This window comes from Ranitomeya variabilis, chromosome 2, assembly GCF_051348905.1.
Source record: "Ranitomeya variabilis isolate aRanVar5 chromosome 2, aRanVar5.hap1, whole genome shotgun sequence".
Lineage (NCBI taxonomy): Eukaryota > Metazoa > Chordata > Amphibia > Anura > Dendrobatidae > Ranitomeya > Ranitomeya variabilis.
In genome coordinates this window covers 824,666,134-824,690,279 of record NC_135233.1, presented here as the reverse complement: position 1 = coordinate 824,690,279, position 24,146 = coordinate 824,666,134, and the positions used below count along the sequence as shown (strand labels likewise).

Genomic DNA, 24,146 nt, shown 5'->3' with positions numbered 1-24,146 from the left:
CCATCCGAATGTCGCAGCAGAAATCGAGACTCATCAGACCAAGCAACGTTTTTCCAATCTTCTACTGTCCAATTTCGATGAGCTTGTGCAAATTGTAGCCTCAGTTTCCTGTTCTTAGCTGAAAGGAGTGGTACCCGGTGTGGTCTTCTGCTGCTGTAGCCCATCTGCCTCAAAGTTCGACGCACTGTGCGTTCAGAGATGCTCTTAGGCCTACCTTGGTTGTAACAGTTGGCCATTTGAGTCACTGTTGCCTTTCTATCAGCTCGAACCAGTCTGCCCATTCTCCTCTGACCTCTGGCATCAACAAGGCATTTCCGCCCACAGAACTGCCGCTCACTGGATTTTTTTTCTTTTTCGGACCATTCTCTGTAAACCCTAGAGATGGTTGTGCGTGAAAATCCCAGTAGATCAGCAGTTTCTGAAATACTCAGACCAGCCCTTCTGGCACCAACAACCATGCCACGTTCAAAGGCACTCAAATCACCTTTCTTCCCCATACTGATGCTCGGTTTGAACTGCAGGAGATTGTCTTGACCATGTCTACATGCCTAAATGCACTGAGTTGCCGCCATGTGATTGGCTGATTAGAAATTAAGTGTTAACAAGAAGTTGGACAGGTGTACCTAATAAAGTGGCCAGTGAGTGTACATTCCATGTCTTTAGTTAGATTGTGGAACTTTTTGTATTATCTGCTGTGGATATTTTTGGAAGGGTTTTAATACTGACCATTTAGTATTCTGTCCTATCTTTCCCTATTTAGCTAGAGTGGCCTCTTTTGCTGAATCCTGTTTTCTGCCTGCGTGTGTCTTTCCTCTCCTACTCACAATCAATATTCGTGGGGGACTGCCTATCCTTTGGGGTTCTGCTCTGAGGCAAGGTAGTATTCCTATTTCCATCTATAGGGGTATTTAGTCCTCCGGCTGTGTCGAGGCGTCTAGGGTTTGTTAGGCACACCCCACGGCTACTTCTAGTTGCGGTGTTAGTTCAGGTTTTGCGGTCAGTACAGTTTCCACCTACTCCAGAGAAAGTTAATGCGGCTCCGAAGTCACCGGATCATAACAGCGGCTGTGCTGAGTGCGGGTGGCTGTGCTGAGTGCGGGCGGCTGTGCTGAGTTCGGGCGGCTGTGCTGAGTGCCGGCGGCTGTGTGGGCGGCTGTGCTGAGTGCGGGCGGCTGTGTGGGGTGGTGCTGAGAGTGCGGGCGGCTGTGCGTGGCGGTGGTGAGTGCGGGCGGCTGTGCGTGGCGGTGGTGAGTGCGGGCGGCTGTGCGTGGTGGTGGTGAGTGTGGGCGGCTGTGCGGGGTGGTGCTGAGAGTGCGGGCGGCGCTGAGAGTGCAGGCGGCTGTGCGTGGCGGTGGTGAGTGCGGGCGGCTGTGCGTGGCGGTGGTGAGTGCGGGCGGTTGTGCGTGGCGGTGGTGAGTGCGGGCGGCTGTGCGTGGCGGTGGTGAGTGCGGGCGGCTGTGCGGGGTGGTGCTGAGAGTGCGGGCGGCTGTGCGGGGCGGTGGTGAGTGCGGGCGGCTGTGCGTGGCGGTGTTGAGTGCGGGCGGCTGTGCGTGGCGGTGGTGAGTGCGGGCAGCTGTGCATGGCAGTGGTGAGTGCGGGAGGCTGTGCGTGGCGGTGGTGAGTGCGGGCGGCTGTGCGGGGTGGTGCTGAGAGTGCGGGCAGCTGTGTGTGGAGGTGGTGAGTGCGGGCGGCTGTGCGTGGCGGTGGTGAGTGCGGGCGGCTGTGCGTGGCGGTGGTGAGTGCGGGCGGCTGTGCGGGGTGGTGCTGAGAGTGCGGGTGGCTGTGCGTGGCGGTGGTGAGTGCAGGTGGCTGTGCGTGGCGGTGGTGAGTGTGGACGGCTGTGCGTGGCGGTGGTGAGTGCGGGCGGCTGTGCGGGGTGGTGCTGAGATGCTGAGAGTGCGGGCGGCTGTGCGTGGCGGTGGTGAGTGCGGGCGGCTGTGCGTGGCTGTGCTGAGTGCGGGCGGCTGTGCGTGGCTGTGCTGAGTGCGGGCGGCTGTGCGTGGCGGTGGTGAGTGCGGGCGGCTGTGCGTGGCGGTGGTGAGTGCGGGCGGCTGTGCGTGGCGGTAGTGAGTGCGGGCGGCTGTGCGGGGTGGTGCTGAGAGTGCAGGCGGCTGTGCTGGACGCCGAGTGCTGGGGGCCTGAGCAGGCGGGGACACCGGCGCGCTGTGGGGGTCAGGTGCCGGAGTCGCCGCTAGCTCAGGCCCCCGGCACTTGCTATATTTACCTGTCCCCCGTTCCACTGCTGCGCGCCTCTCTGTCTTCCGGGGTCCTCTGCCTGTGACTGTTCAGTCAGAGGGCGGCGCGCATTAAGCGCGTCATCGCGCCCTCTGAACTGAACGTCGCAGGCAGAGGAGGTCCGAGGTGGAGGATGGAGCAGCGCGCAGCAGTGGAACGGGACAGGTAAATATACTCACCCTCCTGGCTCGTCCCTGCTTCTCCGTTGGAGATCGCGGTGTGCATTCAGTGCTTACGCATACCGCAATCTCCTGGGAGCATCACTCTGTGGGGTCCAGACTGCGCCGGCGCTTGCGCTTGCGCAGTCTATAAAGGCTTCGGACAGAGTGACGCTCCCAGCGTTATATTATAGATCTCACAGTCCTCACTCCCTAGTGGCTTAATCCTTTATTATTGATTTTTTTCATATGCTTTTATTTTCTTGAGGCATTTATCATTATTTTTGTGGGTTTTTATTCCACAATATTTAGATAATGATTGATGAATAGCCTCTTTTTTTGCGTATCAAAAATTTTTGTATGTATATTCATCCAAAATGGCTGTGTCTTTCCTTTAGGTACCTTGTATGGCTTATGGCTATGTTTAACATTCTGCCTTTTAAATGTGATTTTTTAATAGTTGTGGAATTGTTCAATAAAATATGTAAAATTTGTATGTATGTTTGGCTATTGCTCCCATGTTATTATACAGTTGTGCTCAAAAGTTTACATATCCAAGCAGAGTTTTTGCTTTCTTCACCAAAAACTTACTCACCACTCATGGTTAGTGGTTAGGTGAAGCCATTTATTGTCAAACTACTGTGAATAACAACTGTGAAGCAGCGACTGGTGTTATTTATGAGGGTCACCATGTGTCTCCCAGGATGCGCGCCAAAGAGTATTAAGGCTGTGGGAGTGCATTGCAGTCACCGGTATAGCTGTGGTTGCAATGCAGAATAAAAGTCAGTGTTGACTTTGGGCACGCTATTTGTTCAAGGTAGATTTAGAAAAATCTGTCATGGGCTTTTGTTTTTGAAATGGACTACAGGAAGGTAGTGGGGTTGGTCGGTTTCCTCCCACGGGCCGGGTTTTCCATGTGGCCACAGGTTATTGTATAAACCCTTGTCAGAGGGTTGGGTGTGTCAGTGAGAGTGGAGTTTTGCAGTGAGCAGAGCAGTCGGCTCTGCAAAAGCTCAACCTGTGTGAGAGCAACAGAGCCCAGCTGAGTGAACTCCTGGCACCCCGCAGCATGATACAGTGGTGCAGTCGCCCTTGGCAACCGGATGCATATATGGACTGTCTTGTTTCCCGGCTGCGATTCCGAGGATACCAAGTGCTGTACACTTGTGTGAGTTTTTGAAATTAAACACATTTTGCTGTGAACTTTCCCTGTGGTCACTGCCTGTCACACTGCACCCACCCACTGCACTACAAAACCCAAAGCATCCAAATGACCTAAAGTTCACATACCCCATTTCTTAATACCGTGTATTGCCCCCTCTAACATCAATGACAGCTTGAAGTCTTTTGTGGTAGTTGTGAATGAGGTTCTTTATTTTCTCAGATGGTAAAGCTGCCCACTCTTCTTGGTAAAAAGACTCCAGTTCCTGTAAATTCCTGGGCTGTCTAGCATGAACTGCGTGCTTGAGATCTCCCCAGAGTGGCTCAAAGATATTGAGGTCAAGAGACTGAGATGGCCACTCCAGAACCTTCACTTAGTTCTGCTGTAGCCAATGATAGGTTGACTTGGCCTTGTGTTTTGGATCGTTGTCATGTTGGAACGTCCAAGTACGTCCCATGTGCAGCTTCCGGGTTGATGAGTGCAAATTTTGCTCCAGTATTTCCTGATTACATGCTACATTCATCTTTTCTTCAAGTTTGACCAGGTTTCCTGTGCCTTTGTAGCTCACACATCCGCAAAACATCAGCGATCCACCTCCGTGCTTTACAATAGGAAAATAGGAATAGTGTTCCTTTCATCATAGGCCTTGTTGATCTCTCTCAAAATGTAACGTTTATAATTGTGGCCACAAAGAGACATTCTGCTTAGCCAAGTGCTCTTATGTTCTCTATGAGAGAGCTGCTGTCAGACTGCTTCAGCAGCAGCTTATTTGCTGGAGGTCAAAAGAATTGGATGTCGTAAACCCATAGTTCTGGATCATTCTCCCTGTCAACATCATCTGATGGGGAGAGTCGGGAGGTCCTCATACACATTAAACTGTCAATCCCACTGATATCGGTGGCTTCAGTCAACATTAGTCTAGAGTACATGGGAATCTACAGGCATGAAATCTCCATCAGCCATAGGATATATACACTCACCGGCCACTTTATTAGGTACACCATGCTAGTAACGGGTTGGACCCCCTTTTGCCTTCAGAACTGCCTCAATTCTTCGTGGCATAGATTCAACAAGGTGCTGGAAGCATTCCTCAGAGATTTTGGTCCATATTGACATGATGGCATCACACAGTTGCCGCAGATTTGTCGGCTGCACATCCCAAAGATGCTCCATACAAGGCAGGATGGATCCATGCTTTCATGTTGTTTACGCCAAATTCTGACCCTACCATCCGAATGTCGCAGCAGAAATCGAGACTCATCAGACCAAGCAACGTTTTTCCAATCTTCTACTGTCCAATTTTGATGAGCTTGTACAAATTGTAGCCTCAGTTTCCTGTTCTTAGCTGAAAGGAGTGGTACCTGGTGTGGTCTTCTGCTGCTGTAGCCCATCTGCCTCAAAGTTCGACGCACTGTGCGTTCAGAGATGCTCTTAGGCCTACCTTGGTTGTAACGGGTGGCGTTTTGAGTCACTGTTGCCTTTCTATCAGCTCGATCCAGTCTGCCCATTCTCCTCTGACCTCTGGCATCAACAAGGCATTTCCGCCCACAGAACTGCCGCTCACTGGATTTTTTTTCTTTTTCGGACCATTCTCTGTAAACCCTAGAGATGGTTGTGCGTGAAAATCCCAGTAGATCAGCAGTTTCTGAAATACTCAGACCAGCCCTTCTGGCACCAACAACCATGCCACGTTCAAAGGCACTCAAATCACCTTTCTTCCCCATACTGATGCTCGGTTTGAACTGCAGGAGATTGTCTTGACCATGTCTACATGCCTAAATGCACTGAGTTGCCGCCATGTGATTGGCTGATTAGAAATTAAGTGTTAACAAGAAGTTGGACAGGTGTACCTAATAAAGTGGCCAGTGAGTGTACATCAGCAATATCATTGTGGGTTATAGTTAAATTTGTGACAAAATGTACAATTGGTGGAGGAAGGTTGAACTTGATGGACCTAGGTCTTTTTTCAACCTTTGTAACTATGTATCTACGTAACTATGTAAGCTGTAGTAACTAACAGCAGAGACAAATTAAGTCAAAATTTGCAGAGCAGCCTTACAAATGGAAGTGGAAGTATGGCTATATAGGCACATGTACCCCCCCCAAAATTATGCCTGTTGTATAAAGATTCAATGTACCAGGCATGACAAATTTAGTCTAGATGCAAATCGGAATGGAAGCGCACTTGGGTTCTGTCAATTCACTTGAACCAAACAGTCTGTGCATTAACATGTCCCATGTGCACTTCCAGCCTGATTTGCATATGACTTCTACACCTAGATGTCTCATGACTAGCACATTCAATCTCTACAAGAAGATATAATTTTTATTGGCAAACAAGCACCTCTGAAGCCAAACCACTATTGTCATATATTAAAACATAGTGATCGGTTCCCTTTAAGGCACCCTATACATGTTAAATTAAAGTGTGCTGATTTTAGAAGGAATAGATGACCATCTGATGTGAATTAGACTTTCTGAGAGAAGGAATGAGCAGTTTAAACTTCAATACTTACCTGTTGTTTCCTAGATAGATAAGCCATTGCCAGAAGTATTTGGCAGTGACTTTCTCTCACCTCCACATTTATATGTTTGGGGAGTGGGGAGATAATATCCAACTCTTTAAGTTGCATGGGCTTTCTAATGGCTTGTCAAAGCAGATTCTGTAACTACAGGAGACAATGTGGTCATGATTCGGCCAGATAGACCACCATCATAGTCATAATGCCAGATAAACTACTTTGTTTTCAACTACTTTGTTTTTTCTATATTTTTATTACAATTCCTACACTTTTCATATCTGATATAAGAATAAGAAAATTTGTGTGATTAGGACGGAGCTGGTTTTCTGACATCATTGTGTCACTCCAGGAAAGCCATTAAGGCTGGATAAACTCAGAGACACATACTGTATGATACATTTTTCCTTTATTTGCATGAATATCAATACTATTCATTCTGTCAATGATTATTCCACAGTTTACATTCTCTATTCTTTGTTTTCAGCAGATTTGTATATAGCAGTCATTATCATTATACCAAAGTGTCACTGTATAATTCAATAATAACATATAGAAGAACAATTCACACTGATGTCTATTTTTTATTGCCGCCTATATGGGCGTCAAAGCTGATGAATTAGTTTTGTACGGACCAAATCCAGATGGATAAATTTGATTCTTCATACTGGGTAAGTATAATCATTTCTTTAGTCAAGCTTAAAATAATAGTTTTCATTAAAAAAGGTTTTTTTCTTTACAATTTACTAAATAGTATAAAGCTTTCTGTTCCCTTATGGTAAAATATCACTTAATGATTTTATAAATATATTTTAATACAACTGATGTTATGAGAATCATATATGACAATACCCTAAAGCAGATATTATTCAATACAGTGTACTGTGTAGGTGACAGCAGCTAATCTTTTGTTTTCCTATATTAATCTACTGACAAATTATGAGATTTCCCAACCTGTTACTACATCTATTATCATTTTAGGAAATATCATAAGGCTCATTTCACTTTTTGCACCGTAGATATGTTGATTTTTTCTTAATATTTATATTAGGTATTTATAGGGGTTATCTGCTTTTAACAAACTCTTTTTTGCAGAGAAGTTCCTAAAAATGAACTTTCAGGAAAGTGTTTCATTAATCTGCAGTGCCCCCGCAGAGGAAATGAGGTATCACACAGATCCAACTAAAATCAATGGGCTGACCATGTAAAGGATGGAAATGCTTGGTCCTCCAGAAAGAGAGAATGAAAATGTGTAGACACCTTAGTTTATCAGCTGATAATATAAGTAATATATGGTGTTATTTGCCTTATAGGACTCAAAGTCAACAATATAGTGAAAGAGGCCTTATGATTTCAACCTTTGTGAAATTTGATTCTTTAACTCCCAATTAATAAACTTAATCGTATAGCTTATAATTCACTTGTCAATCACCAACAATCTGTTGTAATTACACATTTCTGTGCTGCTCCCAATAATATATTTTGCTATAGTGAGGTTCTCCCTGTTCAACTGAAGCTTCCGCACTGCAGACAAAGCTAGATAGGAGATGTGTAGAGGGGCTTAAACATAGTTTTCGTAGGGTTTAAGTAGCAGCATGAGAAAGTTTAGCTTTAATATGACGTGCAACTTTCCTGCAAGTGATTTCTGGTCAGCCCCTAACCCTGAAGTGCAGCGTCTGTGCAGTAATTGCTCCACAACCTCTCACCTCTGCTGATGACCCCATAAAGGAGCCTGTGAAAGGCATCACTCAAGAACAGGGAGAGATGGTGAAGTGCTTACTACACAGATTCATGGGCACATTCGCATTAGTTGAGTTGTTAATAGACCTCTGTGTGTAAGATTAAAGGGAATCTGTCAGCTGTTTTTTTGGTATGTAATCTGAGAGCATCATGATGTAAAGGAAGTGAGACTGATTACAGCTATTTGTCACTTACTCGGCTGTGTTCTACTGTTTCAATACAATCAGTATTTTATAAGCAGGAGATTATCACTAGAGGACAAGCTGCCTTGTGCCTCCTAGTCCAACCACACCACTACTGTGTTGTGGGCAGGACTATACACAGCTGCTAAAACCCTACAGGTTGGTATGCTTGTACAACTCTACATGTCTCCTATTCACTGCTGTCAGCAGGCCCCTTTAGGAGCTAGCAGATTTCAGAATCATGTTTACATTGCAGATAATGGACGTACATGAGCTGCATGAGGGGAAAAGCTCACCGATTTACACAGATTTCTACATGGTATAAAATCTATGTATGTGATAGTGAATACTGATCATCGGAAGTGTATCCTAATCTACGACCTACACAGCTCGATCCATGGATTGCCGCTTAATTCTTTTTTACCACTTGTCTAATTCCAACTCCTTCACTTCATTCAATTCCATTATAAATCAAATGGACAAAGCTTTTCATTAAAGGAATATTAATTTCAATAAATCGACATTGATTTAGGAAAGTCAATACATCCTCAACCTTCTAATCCAACATTCTTAGCACAAATGGGGAATTAAAGAAATTGAGTTTATGGCACTAAATGATACGTTTGGTAAAGCTTGTTTCATCCAAATGAATGAATATGTTTCCTAAAGCACGTGCTTCTAAAAGATAAAAGCCGATTGTCCTCTCGGGTAATGTTTTCTCCTAAGATTTTCAGTTATTCATGAGTTATCGTGGCCTCCTACACAGCTTACAGATTCTGAGTGACAACCATTAGTAGGCTTTCCATTGTCACATATTTCTTTTATGACAAGGTCAGTTCAGGGTCTATGTTAAGCTCAATGAAAACCTATGGCCACCGTCGTGTCTGTGTCCCAGCATCTGCTCCATGTGTGATAGCAAAGTGGCTTTTAATAGACTGCACACAAGAGGACAACTCAAGAGTTATATTTCCAAATAATGTTCCGAATTTGGGAAAGAATTCTTTAAAGGGCATTTGTCACTTTCAATATTTAGAGGATCAAAATAAAAGTGAGATCACTGGAGATGCCAATGAGAGCGCTCGCACGGCTGTTTGTTCTACAGATTTCTACAGATCAGTGGTGAGAGCGCTTGATTGCCCATTTCTTGCTATTCCTCCTCACTGTGGACATGTTGGTGATAAGGACCAGGACACTGGGATCTTCTTCAGTAGTCTTTGGTAGGGTTCCCAGCAGAAAGGCCCCTAACAATCTAACATTTGTTGCTGATCTTTGTACTTGACAAACGTTCTAAGTTGGAAACTTCCCTTTAAGGATTAGTACCATTAAAATAAAAGATATTCACATTAATGTGGGATACTTTAATTTGCATATTGAATAAATAGTTTCTTAACACAAAAACCTACGTCAGGCAAGGCCAAATATCCCCATAAAGATGCATTTACACAGCCGTCTTTTCGGCCCGTGCTACATTAGTATATTTCTTGGCCAAAAAAATAAGAAATTCAACCAAGAAAACAGGAGACATTTCCTGAACTAAATGGTTTTCTAATTTCTTTTGAATGGATTAGCTCACCTTTTTATATGAAATATGTAGAAATATATGGATGTAACCTAACTGAAACTATGGCTGTGTCCATATCTCTTAGGTAGAAAAATAAATGATGAGTTTTAGAGAAGAAGCAAACCAAGTTTCCTTGCTCCAGCCACAGTGAAAGCAGAAGATTCTCAACTTTCCCAATTATCCATTTTTCCTTTACTAAGGTTTTTTTTTTTAATACAAGTTTATTTTTCTAACATTTTTTAGTTAGCTCAATTTTCAATGATAGCCAATTTTTTGTTGTATTTTGAGAAATGTAGAAGATTTTATATATATATATATATATATATATATATATATATATATATATATATATGTATATATATATATATATATATATATATATATATATATATATATATATATATATATATATATATATATATATATATATATATATATATATATATATAGATCCTCTATTGCTGTTTATCGTGACATTTAAATTACATTCTGATATTTTTCATAATTTTCATTTGCTATTTGGATTTCAATTTGCATTTTTATGTTCCGCTACCGTGAATATGTTTCATTTAGAAAGCAAGTGTAATATTTTATTATGTTTTCAGCCTGTTTGAAAAGTCAAGATATGGAAACAGTAATGGGAATTTAATGTCTGCATTATGAATGCATTTTTCTATCTTGCGTTTTGCAGTATTGCACCAAACCAGCATTATATTGCTTTGCAAATTCATTGGTTTTTTCATTAATCGAGAACGGCAATGCCAGCAATTTTATTCACCATGAAGCTTACAGAGCACCTTAATATGGTCACTAAAAAGATGATTGTATGCAATGAATCCAAGCTGAACGTGGTTTATTCATTATTACTCAGTATCAAAGAACAATAAATAAACTTAACACAGTTAGTAATAAGGACATGTCAGGGTTAGGTTCTAAAAAATAAAGAAATTAGCAGAATTTAGTGCATATTAGTATTTATAATATGGAGATATACCGTCTATTATATATTGTATAGTATATATACTAGAGATGAGTGGATCGCTTTGTACAATCCCGGTCAGTGCTCTCTGGCTGTAAACAGGAGCTGCACGAATTTCCTGCGTTTCCCCGATTGATTCGAAGGCCTGGCATGACGTAACTTGGGCAGCGCACAAGTTATGTATTACCAGGCTGGCTAATTGTAAGCAGAGCGTGGGATTCTGGAGGGTCAGGAAATTCGCCAAGCTCCTGTCCACAGCCAGAGTTTCTGTCCACTGGACCAAAGATTGGGGTCCAATCATCTATAATACATACCATAGATAATTTTAAGCAGCACTTTAACTAAATACTGTACAAAAACTGTCCTTTCTGCATGGGGATTTTCATGTTAATACATAAATTTGCTACTTTTTGCTGTCATGTAAGGAGTAAATAAACTCTGGACTAGCTTTTTAGATTTTACAGTCCCTTAAATTCCCGGCAGATTGGTGCAGGTCCTAATACTAAGACCGCCAATGATTGTTCAAAACTCAGAAGTGAGCAGCTGTACATAGCGCCGTGTGTGCACTCAGGCAGGAGCTGTATGTTACTACCGCCGGACCTGCATACTTCTGAGCAATCGGTGGGATCTCAGGACCAAGCGCTCCCAAAGATCTGTAGGTAATTTAAGGAAGAACATTGTACCAAAGTTTAGTTACATTTTAATTACAGAGCAGTTCCAATTATAATATCTCGAACTTCTAATGTCATAGTGACAGGGGTCCAGGAAAATAAAAACATAGAACCACTGGGGCAAAACAGGTGGTCAGTAGTGAATACGGTGCCACTAAGGGGTCAGATAAAACCTAGATTGGAGTATTTGATGGAGCTGGAAAATAAAATTAATTTATAAGTGACGACTTTTACATCATTATAGTGTGAGGACATCTTCAAACTATCCACTAACCTCTCTCCATATATTAGTGTTCTGGACCCTTGTAAGTATGTCATTGGGTTGAGGAAAATTGTGCTTTGGGTCCTTAGGTTTTAAGTAATTAAAGACTAATTAGTAGGTTATAATTCATGGTTGCAGCCATGATCATGCTCCAAAAAGGAAAAGAATGGAAACATTTCACTAAAAAGACATGGTTAAAAAGAAATTATTTCATTGGTAAAAATAGCTTGTCAGTTTTGTTAAGAAGGGTCAATAGATTAATATTATATACAAATGCTTAGGGTGATTTTATGTTTGTGTTGTTAACTACAATAACGGAATCCTATAATACTCCTTCTTGTTAGTATAGTACACCTAGAAACGAAACGCTATCCCAGACCCTAACATTTAAAATGCCTTTTAAAATTAAGATTATTTTTCACAAAAAAATCATCCAGATATTACTCACTGCATACAGGCTGCAATAACACTAATTTACAAGAAAAACTATCACGTTTCATGCACCAAGATAGTCTACACCATCTTGTTTTCACTGGCAGTTCTCATTATCGTGAAATATCGGTCCAACTTATTTATTACATTTTTTTAATCTTCATTGTAAATTAAAAGCATGCTACAATGCCTTATGGGCAAACAATTTCCAAAGCAATATTAAGGTTTTTATAGATATATTTTCTGATGGATCAGTTATTATTTCCCATCACTGTTACTAATAAATAATGCTTTGTCAACATCATGTTCTTGATATTTCAAGCACCAAGTTATAAAAATGGGCAAGCTGAGACAACTTAAAGAATAATATAATTACATTTTTTTGTTTTTTTGTTATATTGACCTGGTGCCTGAGAAGCAATGTGCTAAAGTTGGTAATTAAATTATTTTATTATTGCTCTATTAGTAGTAAACATTTATATACTGACTGGCACTGAAGAAACTGAGCTTGCTCTGGACTCCCGTGTTTTAAAATGTGGCATGGTGATTGTACAGCAAGATACTCCCACTGTTGCCTCGGGTAATTCATCTTCCTCAGTCCATTCATTAAGATCAGGGTTGTAGGTCTGAATGCATTTCTTGTATTTCTTTTCCACTTCATTCCAGCCTCCAGCCAGGTAGATTTTACCATTTAGTGCAGAAGCACCTGCAGTGCTCACTCCATTCTGTAGAGGAGCAACGTAGCTCCATTGACCAGTGTGTGGATTAAAGCACTCAACTGGGAGGACATCAACTCTCTCACCACGGCCACCAAGTTGACTTCCACCCATCACATACACTCTATCACCAAGTGAAACAGAGCAATGCCATCCTCTTGGGGTACTCAGAGTTGCCTTGTCTTGCCAGATATCATTACATGGGTCATACATACAGACAGAGCGAGAGTATGCATTATTTATGTATCCACCTACGACCAAGATCTTACCATCAACAACTGAACTGGAATGGCAGCACCTTGCAACCTCCAGTGGTGCTTTCAGCTGCCACTGGTTAGTTGAAGGCACATAACACTCAACTGAAGCTAGGCAACCATCAGAATTGCGACCACCAATTGCAAAAAGGAGACCACTGAAAACATTCAAGCTAAAATGGGTACGCTTTTGGCTCATGTTTGCAAGGTGAATCCATGTGTTGAAACGTGGGTCATACCTAGAAATACAAAAGAAAACATAAATAGAAAATTAACAGAATGAAAGGAGATTTTCCCTGAAAAGATAAAGGATTGTTATATAAAACTTAACTTACCAGTCTGTATATCAACCACCCTAATGCCAGCATTATGGGAGTCTCTATCAGGACTGGAAGTGATGGTGTCATGTCCATACTGTCACCTAACTTTTAGGCCATGTGCACACGTTCAGTATTTTTCGCGTTTTTTTCACGTTTTTTCACTATAAAAACGTGATAAAAACGCAAAAAAAACGCTAACACATGCCTCCCATTATTTTCAGTGTATTCCGCATTTTTTGTGCAAATGTAGCCTTTTTTTCCGCGAAAAAATCGCATCGCGGAAAAAAAAGCAACATGTTCATTAAAATGTGGAATTGCAGGGGATTCCGCACACCTGGAAGTGCATTGATCTGCTTACTTCCCGCACGGGGCTGTGCACACCATGCGGGAAGTAAGCAGATTATGTGCGGTTGGTACCCAGGGTGGAGGAGAGGAGACTCTCCTCCACGGACTGGGCACCATATAATTGGTCCAAAAAAAAGAATTAAAATAAAAAATAGTCCTATACTCACCTTCGATGTCTTCCCGCCTCTCCGCTGCATGCTGACGCTTCGGTTTCTATAGCTGGTGTGCGGTGAAGGACCTGCGATGACATCACGGTCTTGTGATTGGTCGAGACCGGTCATGTGACCGCTCACGTGACCGCGACGTCATGGAAGGTCCTGAACCACACTGGCATCTATAGGAACGGACGCCTGCAGGTGAGTATAACCATTTTTTTTAATTTTTTTTAATTATTTTTAAACATTCTATCTTTTACTATAGATGCTGCATAGGCTGCATCTATAGTAAAAAGATGGTCACACTTGTCAAACGCTATGTTTTACAAGTGTGACCAACCTGTCAGTCAGTTTTCCAAGCGATGCTATAGATCGCTTGGAAAACTTTAGCATTCTGCAAGCTAATTACGCTTGCAGAATGCTAAAAAAACGCGAAAAAAACGGAAAAAAAATGCAAAAAAAAATGCGGATTTCTTGCAGAAAATTTCTGCAAGAAATCCGGACGTGTGCACATACCCTAAGTTAGTGATTGGCTCCAGACATTCCACCAAAAGGGATGATTCTCATCTATCAGACAGCTTAGTCTGCAGACAATCAGTGGTCTAAAAGGTCAGATGACTATATAGACATGACACCATCACTGGAGACATAATCACAAGGCCAGGGTTGTACTGGTAGGTAACACATCTCATTTTATAATGATCCCTTGATTATGGCAAGTTAAAGATGGAGGAAACCCCCATTAATGTAGGAATTGATGTGTCCAATAAATTAATAAATTGTTGAATTGTCCAAATGTGAAGGTGTCGAAAGTGTATATACATATACACATACAGTACAGACCAAAAGTTTGGACACACCTTCTCATTTAAAGATTTTTCTATATTTTCATGACTATGAAAACTGTAAATTCACACTGAAGGCATCAAAACTATGAATTAACACATGTGGCATTATATACTTAACAAAAAAGTGGGAAACAACTGAAAATATGTCTTATATTCTAGGTTCTTCAAAGTAGCCACCTTTTGTACTTTGATGACTGCTTTGCATACTCTTGGCATTCTCTTGATGAGCTTCAAGAGGTAGTCACCGGAAACGGTTTTCACTACACAGGTGTGCCCTGTCAGGTTTAATAAGTGGGATTTCTTGCCTTATAAATGGGGTTGGGACGATCAGTTGTGTTGAGCAGAAGTCTGGTGGATACACAGCTGATAGTCCTACTGAATAGACTGTTAGAATTTGTATTATGGCAAGAAAAAAAGCAGCAAAGTAAAGAAAAACGAGTGGCCATCATTCCTTTAAGAAATTAAGGTCAGTCAGTCCGAAAAATTTGGAAAACTTTGAAAGTGTCCCCAAGTGCAGTGGCAAAAACCATCAAGCTCTACAAAGAAACTGGCTCACACGAGGACCGCCCCAGGAAAGGAAGACCAAGAGTCACCTCTGCTTCTGAGGATCAGTTTATCCGAGTCACCAGCCTCAGAAATCACAGGTTAATAGCAGCTCAGATTAGAGACCAGGTCAATGCCACACAGAGTTCTAGCAGCACACACATCTCTACAACTGTTAAGAGGAGACTTTTTGCAGCAGGCCTTCTTTGGTTCCAACCACCGTGTCTTTGTGTGACGCAGAAATGGTGAACGGATGGACTCTACATGCCTGGTTCCCACCGTGAAGCATGGAGGAGGAGGTGTGATGATGTGGGGGTGCTTTGCTGGTGACACTGTTGGGGATTTATTCAAAATTGAAGGCATACTGAACCAGCATGGCTACAACAGCATCTTGCAGCGGCATGCTATTCCATCCGGTTTGTGTTTAGTTGTACCATCATTTATTTTTCAACAGGACAATGACCCAAAACACACCTCCAGGCTGTGTAAGGGCTATTTGACCAAGAAGGAGAGTGGTGAGGTGCTACGGCAGATGACCTGGCCTCCATAGTCACCAGACCTGAACCCAATCGAGATGGTTTGGGGTGAGCTGGACAGCAGAGTGAAGGCAAAAGGGCCAGCAAGTGCTAAGCATCTCTGGGAACTCCTTTAAGATTGTTGGAAGACCATTTCCGGTGATGACCTCTTGAAGCTCATCAAGAGAATGACAAGAGTGTGCAAAGCAGTCATCAAAGAAAAAGGTGGCTACTTTGAAGAACCTAGAATATAAGACATATTTTCAGTTGTTTCACACTTTTTTGTTAAGTATATAATTCCACATGTGTTAGTTCATATTTTTGATGCCTTCAGTGTGAATTTACAATTTTCATAGTCATGAAAATACAGAAAAATCTTTAAATGAGAAGGTGTGTCCGAACTTTTGGTCTGTACTGTTTGTATATTTATATACACACACATTCAACATATTCTCAAATGCTAGCTTGCTTTTTAAAATCTGCAATTACCTGCAGAAATTGCTGACTGCATGCTTCGCTTGGTTCCTAGCATCATTCTGGTCTTCACCACCAGCAATGTAGAGAAAGCCATCCATCACTGTGACACACTGGTTAAAACTTTTGGCTGGCAGCTCTGCAAGCCTTTTCCATCCATTCTCAGGATCCCTATACAGGATCTCCCTGCTAAGAGACTTTTCCGTCAGTGCTGGACGGCCTCCTACAGTTACAAGGACCCTTGTCCCTCCACGTATTTTGGTTCTTCGTGATTGTAAGGTGTTTTGATGATATGGAAGCAGATGATAATTCATGGCTTCAACCAGTAGCCTATGACAATCTGTATCTTGCATCATTCTTGGCACTGATTGGACATAGTTAACCAAGTCTTGAGCTGAAATAGTGCCAAATCTAATATTGCCTAAAAGTCCGGAGGCATACTTTATTCTTTTTTCATCGTGATCTAGCCACTTCATTGCAATCTGGAAGGCAACAATCTCAGATGGTAATTGCAGCTCATCATCTATAAGAAGTTCATTTATTTGATCATATGTTAGCTTTAGGAACTGATCAGTTTCGGAGAACTCAATAATGTTGTCCCTGATGAATTTTTGTGCTGCTTCTTTTGTGCTTTTAAGTCCATAGGTTTCTGCAATATTAGCGACATACATGCAATTTTCAACATTGATTTCTTGCATTAAAAAGTCACAGCACATGTTTACAAGGCTATTTATCTGCAGGGAGATAGCTGAAGATATGGTACTACCAATTGTGTACAAAGACAAAGTAAATTTACCAGTGTACGCATAGGTAATTACTGTAGCTAAACCAAGAGGAGATAAATCATTAAGATCAACTCGCTGAGTGGACGGATCCTTCTTCAGAATATTGTGGAAGTATTCACTGCAGGACGCCATCACAACTTTGTGGGCCATGAATGATTTTGTTTTGGTACCAATGGTAAGGTCACACAGGAAACTGTCTTGTCTCATGCTGCTTAACCCTTCCATGAGATTGGTTCCATATGATGAGTCAGAAACCTCTGTGGAGATGTAACTAAAGCCATTTCCCCCATCAATTAAGCCACTAAGCCCATTGAGTTTACTTAGGGGACTATCTTCTACGATGATAGTCATCTCGTTGATGTCTGATTTGCTTTTCTTGACATTCTTCTTTTTTGGTGCCATGACTGCAATAGAGGAATCACAGCCAAAGACCTTCCTGTAAGATAAAAAAATAATAACAATTGGAAATTTATGCTATAATGTAAATAAGAAAAATTAATTAAGCCTTAATAATGTTATATTTTTAAAATATATATTAGATAATCTAATATGCTAGGAATGTTAAAAAATAATAATATTGCCTTAAAGTGAATCTATCTGCAGGTTTTTTCGCTGTCTTATCTGAGAGCAACATAATGTAGGCAAAGACACGCTGAATCTAGCGATGTATTACTTAGTGTACTGGGTTCTGGCACAATCAGAGCTTTTAGATTTAACAATGCAGCAAAGCTAAGAAAGCTAACCCCACCTCCACCAGGCTCTGTATGTGCATAGCTACAGCCAGTGAGGTGCTTATCAGAGAGAGAGGGTGGAGTCAGACCAGAACTCACACATCCACCTTGTCACAGCAATGTTTATCATAAAGGGATTAAACCTTCTGTTAATATGAACAACAGCACTGAACATGTGATACATCATTGAGTTCAGTGTTTTACCCCCTACCGGGTGGTCTACCTCATGCTGTCCTCAGATCACATAGCAAAAACCTGCAGACAAATTCCCTTTAAAGAGTCAAAATTGCAAGATTTTCCAATTTTTACAATTTGTGATTTTTTGATCTACTGTCAGAATGTATACTAATAGATCACAGATTGCACATGAATCAACAGTGTGATGCAGCAGCAAAAAAGTCAAACACAGTTTGGAGATGCATTAAGAGAAGCATAGAGTCTGGATCACATGAAGTAATTATCCCCCTCAACTCCTCCTTGGTCAGGCCTCATCCTGAATCCTGTGTCCAGTTCTGGGCACTACATTTTAAAAACAACTATGTCCAGCAACGAATGGTTAAACGATAGGGCAATGTTTAGCTTGCAAAAAAGAAGGCTAAGAGGAGACTTAATAGCTGTCTACAAATATCTGAAGGGATGTCACAGAAAAGAGCGATCATCCTTATTCTCATTTGCACATGGTAACATGACAAGCTATGGAAAAAAAAATGAAAGGGAGAAGATACTGATTAGATATGAAAAACTTTTTGACAGTGAGGGTGATCAATGAGTGGAACAGGCTGCCGCGAGAAGTGGTGAGTTCTCATTCAATGGAAGTCTTCAAACAGAGGCTGGACAGACATTTGTCCGAGAGGATTAAAGCTGCTTGCTTATTTTCCCACTCAAAATGACAGACCTCTGCTTCACAAAGTACATCACTTCATAACACTTTTGAAAGTGGTTTCCATGTGGCTTCTGGATGAAAATCAGACAGCTAACAACAACTCATGCTCCCTGAGGAAGGATTGTAGCGAAATGCGCATCGGGGTGGGCTGGAGCTGGTGTGACCCCCTGTGCACTATTGGTATGTTCATATTCTTTTGCTTATACATATGCATGTCTTGGATTTCTTAATATGACACCGATACACTATGTGAACTTCTGTGCAATACTGTCAGCTTTATATACTTTGATCTGACACAGTTTGTTCCTGATCTTTATACATGATATTGCTATACTACTATTTATGTGAACTTACTATGTACCCTATATGATGTGCCTTGTTTGGTACCATTGATTAGTTGTCACTTGGGGATCATTACCTCCCTCCTATCTTCCGTGCTGTATGTTGTTACACATTCCCGATTTGCTGACCATGTTCTTTGTTGTGTATTTATTTAATAAACTTTTTCTATGAATTTTATTATTATTGGACTATGGCACTAATTTGTTCAGTGGTTGAGCTAACAACACACTAGTTAGCCACATTTAAAGGGGATATCCGAGATTTAAAAAAAAAGGCATAAAATTGCTAACAGAGACAACTATCTGCCTGTTGTACCTGATGCCTGTCATTGACCACTCTTGCCAGAAATTCAGCTACTTCCTGTCAACAGAGCAGGAGTTTCTCTTCAGGGCTCAACAGGGCGGGACTATCAGTGTCATGCTCATTGACAGCCCACATCCTCCAATTAGGCAACCTTTCAATCTTCATGACACCAGTAGTCCCGCCCTGTCAACAGGAAGAGAAACTGAATTTCTTCCAGGAGCGGTCAATGACCGACTCTGGATACAACAGACAGGTTGATGCCTCTGATAGCAACTACATGCCTTTTTTTTCTAAAGTACAAGATATCCTCTTTAAATGGGGCAAGTCCTTCAGCTAAGGCTCTGCCTTGAATTTCTATTGCGGACATGCATACCTTTCGTTTGAACACAGCTACAAAACAGATCTTAATGGGTCCCTATTTTTATAATGTAATGTTTTTATAATGTTTGTTTTTCCAATTTTACAATTAACTAGTTATGTTAAAAAACATCAGAAATCTTGGAATTGTTTCACTTGCCACTAGGCCAAGTATTAGACACATACTTCCTGTTCTGTACTGATCACATTTCAGCAGTCTTAGGCTGTGTGCACACAGAGCATTTTTATGCATTTTTGTGGTGTTATTTTTCGCTCAGAAATGGGTCAAAAAGGCTATGGCTATGGAATCCTTATGCAAGGTAATTCAATGGCAATCCTGAAGTGTTGTGCACATGATCAGTAAATTTCCTTTGAGAATTTGCAATGCATTTTTGTCATGGTTGTAGACAGGGTCCTTCCCTGTCCTCTCAAGATTAATTTTATATGGCCTCCTTTTGGTTTGGGGAGGGCTATATTTACCTGCCTTCATCTGGGGATCCTTGTCACTGATACATCTGTTCTGGCTGTGTGTCTGACCCCCTAGTGTGCTTAGAACCACAATAGTAACACCTTTCGGGATAACACAGAATTTTTTCACCAAAAAAATATATAATATTACATTAAAAGTACCCGGTGTACTAAAAAACCAGTGAGTAAATCATTTCTCATAAAGTGAAGAGAAACCAACACCATGGAGAACCATAAAAGTCCCAGGCAAGAGTAATGATTAAAATGCCTTTCTTAATACCAGTAGCAATAGTAGCAAAAAATAATACATTAAAAGTGTGCACACAATATAGCGACAATAGTAATAATAATACCAGACTTAAAATAAAATAATATATTGGGGCCAATTACATTACAGGCATTACATTGGGGCCTGTTGAGTCACCTTTTGGTCCTAATATATTATTTTATTTTAAGTCTGTATTATTATTACTATTGTCGCTATATTGTGTGCAAACTTTTAATGTATTATTTTTTGCTACTATTGCTACTGGTATTAATAAAGGCATTTTAATCATTACTCTTGCCTGGGACTTTTATGGTTCTCCATCGTGTTGCTTTCTCTTCCCCTAGTGTGCTTGCATACTGTGTAGTCCGTTTGCCTTCTCGTGTATGATCCGGTCCGGGTTTTCGTTCTGTGCATTGCTTTGTGATTCTGTAATAACTGTCTTTTTCTGGCTCTGACTTTCGACTTGGTACTCTTACTAATCTTCTCTCTGCCCTGTTTGTACTGCACTGCTATCTCCAGCTACCTGACCTTTTGCTACATTCTGACCACTCTCAGCATCTCACTCTTTAGCTCTTCATCGACCTCCTGGCTTGACTTTGGCACGTGCAGACTACTCTCCGGTTTCGCCAGTCACCACCGCTACTCGGCGTCTGGCTCTGCCTCCGGCCCCTCCACCGGTGGTCACGTGTTTCAGGTCCCGTGCTCCAGCAGGTAAGCTCACTGCAGCGCCCCCCTTCTCACCCCCGTGTCCTTCTGTATCTCGTGCACTGACTCCTGCTGCAAGTCTGCATCAGGGTTCTTGATATTTTTTTTCTGCAGTATGTCAATTCTTTGTGCGTTTCTGCAGCGTTTTTAATCCATTGACTTCAACTGAGTCACTCTAATCAGCAGCAAAAACGCAGGTATAAAAATTTTGCAGATTTGCTGTGGATTTGCTGAGTTTTTGTTTGCATTTTTACCATCTTCCTATGGTGTTTCACGTTGTCATCGGTATTACAGCATGGGAAACACCATCACGGAGGTTCATATCGACGGTAACCCTACCACCGGTAAGACCATCGGTCAGAGTGCTGCGGGGTCATGCTGTCAGATGTTAGCGTGACCCTGCAGCGGTAACCTGCGGTAAAAAGCTTACCACAGGTCAGCTGGCATGGGCTGATGAGACTACTGCTCCCATTGGGCTACGTCTGCTGTCACTGATAACAGTGACAGCAGGTACCGCTGATCAGCCAGCGCCTGTACTCACAGTTAAAAAAAAGTAAAATAATTACATACATGTTCAAATAAAAATTAAAAATAATTACACTCACCTGGCCAAAAATTGTGAGCCCATCCACCAAACGTCAAGGTAATCTCAGATCGGATGGGTAACTAACCTGTCTGCCTAGTGTGAACACTTACCTATGGCTAATATGTTCACACTAGGCAGACAGGTTAGTTACCCATCCGATCTGAGATTACCTTGACGTTTTGGCCAAATCTTGTGCTAAGCATCTCATGTGTTTTTTCATAGATTTCACAAGCCAGTATGCTATTCACATTTCATGTATCGCACATTTCCTTGCTTTAGCACAGTAAAATTGAGAGTTCACCAGAAATCATCAGCTGATTAGCTCCGGTGATTTCACTTACGGCACCGCTGTGTGAGAACTTTCCCATGCAGCAGTGGTGCAGTAAGTGAGAACATCGGAGCTGATCAGCTGATGAACTCCAGTGAACTCTCTCATGGCAGCTCACTGCTACACTGCAGGAGCGATTACCTCCTGTCAGTGTATCGCTGGCTGTCTTTGAGAGCAGTCTCATCAGTGACTGGTCTCAAAGTCATCAGGGTCATCATGAGACATTATAGATTATCTTCTCTGGTGAGGAATATTGTGGTTTATTATTTTATTTTTGTTGGAGACTTTGGCGTTGGTAGATTAGGTGTTTGGTATGTATGGTTTAATTAAGACTCATTAAAGGAGTCTGTGTCATTATTTTAAATAAAGATGTTTATTTTGGATGTCTGTGTTTTTATACAAGATCACTATGGGGTTAGTAATGGATAGGTGTCTTATAGACGCCTCTCCATTACTAACCTGTGGGCTTGATGTCACCTGACAATACAAAGGTGACATCAACCCCACAAATATGAACTCCACTTGCCACCGCTACAGGGAAAGTGGGAAGAGCGAGGCTAAGCATCAGATTTGGTGCATCTTATAGATGCGCCTTTTCTGGGGCGGCTGAGGGCTTTTTTTTAGTCTGGGATGGGGACAATATCCATGGCCCCTTCCTAGGCTATTAATATCTGCCTGAAGCTGTCTACCTAGCCTTTGCTGGTTAGATTTTATAGGGGGACCCTATGTCAATTTTTTTCTGGAGTCTCCCTGTAGACTAGCCAGTGAAGGCTAAGCAAACAGCTGTGAGCTGATATTAATAGCCTGGGAACCTTTATGGCTATTGGCTCCTTCCCAGAATATTAACATTAGCCCTCAACAGTTAGCTTTTTCACTTTTTTTTCTTTAAAATTAACAGTTGCTGTTTGGTTACAGCCTATGTGGGTTCGTTCTGTTAACTCTCCTACATAGGCTGGTGACAATGTGCGTGTGGGTTTGTGTGTGTTTTTGTTTACTTATCAGCTTAGTAATGAGGGTGTTGGGCTGATACCTTTTCATTACTAAGCCTTTGGCAAGGTGTCAATGACAGCTGCTGACACCAAGCCCTAATCCCATTACCCTGATGCCACTGCATCAGCATGAGAAAAGTGGTGTTGAACGAAGACATTACATCACAAAACTTTCAGAAAAAAGTTTATTTAATTCAAAAAAGCCTTCATTGCTGAACAAAGATGCATGCAAAGACACATACAAAGATGTGGAAAAATGTGCGTTTTTGCCTCAGCGTTTTTCCTGCCAAGAGATGCAGAAAGCTTGCAGAAATTTCTGCAAGCAAATACTCAATGTGCGCACATAGTCTTAGGCTGCTTTCACACATCAGGTTTTTTGTTTCAGGCTAAATCCAGCAAATTTGCTAAAAACGAGAGAGAGAGAGAGAGAGAAACCGGAAAGGTTCATTCACACATCCGTTCCATGCGTTTATTGCCGCAAACGTCCGTTCAGGCTTTTTCGCCGCACAGACAAAACGTTTCAGTAGACGTTTTTTGTGTCCGGCAAAAAAGCCTGAAGGGACGGATCCGGCACAAAATGGATGAAACGCATGTCCTTCAGGCACAGTCCGGCGCTAATACAACTCTATGGGAAAAAAATGAATCCGGCGTGTAAAAAAAACGGATCCGTTTTTTTCTAAAATTGCCGGATTGTGCCTGAAACAAAAAACCTGATGTGTGAAAGCAGCCTTATTGACATAAATTACTGGATTGTTAAAAGGTAAATGTTTGATAAAGACTCAAAATCTCTACTACACATTAGGAAGTTGCCTACTTATCTGTGTCTGTGGATTTTTACCAAGTGGGCTTTCTTTGTCTATGACAGTGTCCCTCAACTATAGTTCTCAAGAGCAGATCACATTTTCGGGATTTCCTTAGTATTGCCCATGTGATAAGTTTATCACTTGCACAATACTAAGGAAATACTGAAACATGATCTGTTGGTAGCTCTCATGAACTGGATCTGGTTAACCATGGTCTACGTTCTCTGCATCCATCTGATATGAGAGTGTTCCTGATCGCTCCATATGCACTATGTAGATGGCATGCCGGTACACGTAGCAATGTCAACTTTAAATGGTTATCAGCATTTGCATAACAACTGTTACCCCTGAAAACAGCTGGGAACTGAGAACCGGACCTTTGCCGATCTGGTTCTATCCGAGAGGTAGACAACCAATTTTGTAATCCCGAGAAGAGACCATAAACACTTGGCACCATCCACAATTCATTTAGGGCTTTGTTAGTTAATTAAAGGTAATCAAAGGCTATAAGAAGATGAGATTTATAT

The 24,146-nt window shown here is 41.7% G+C and overlaps 1 protein-coding gene across 1 annotated transcript in view; it reads right to left on the bottom strand.

Moving 5' to 3' along the window:
- Nucleotides 1-12,236: 12,236 nt before the first annotated feature.
- The window catches only part of KLHL31 (kelch like family member 31), a 28,746-nt gene continuing 16,836 nt past the window's right edge, over nt 12,237-24,146 (bottom strand). The window contains exons 2-3 of the mRNA XM_077290024.1: nt 16,087-17,292; nt 12,237-13,110 (exon numbers count right to left, since the gene is read on the bottom strand). Coding sequence (XP_077146139.1) covers nt 12,378-13,110; nt 16,087-17,258 — 1,905 coding nt within the window. The 5' untranslated portion in view covers nt 17,259-17,292 and the 3' untranslated portion in view covers nt 12,237-12,377. The remainder of the gene's footprint in view (nt 13,111-16,086; nt 17,293-24,146) is intronic.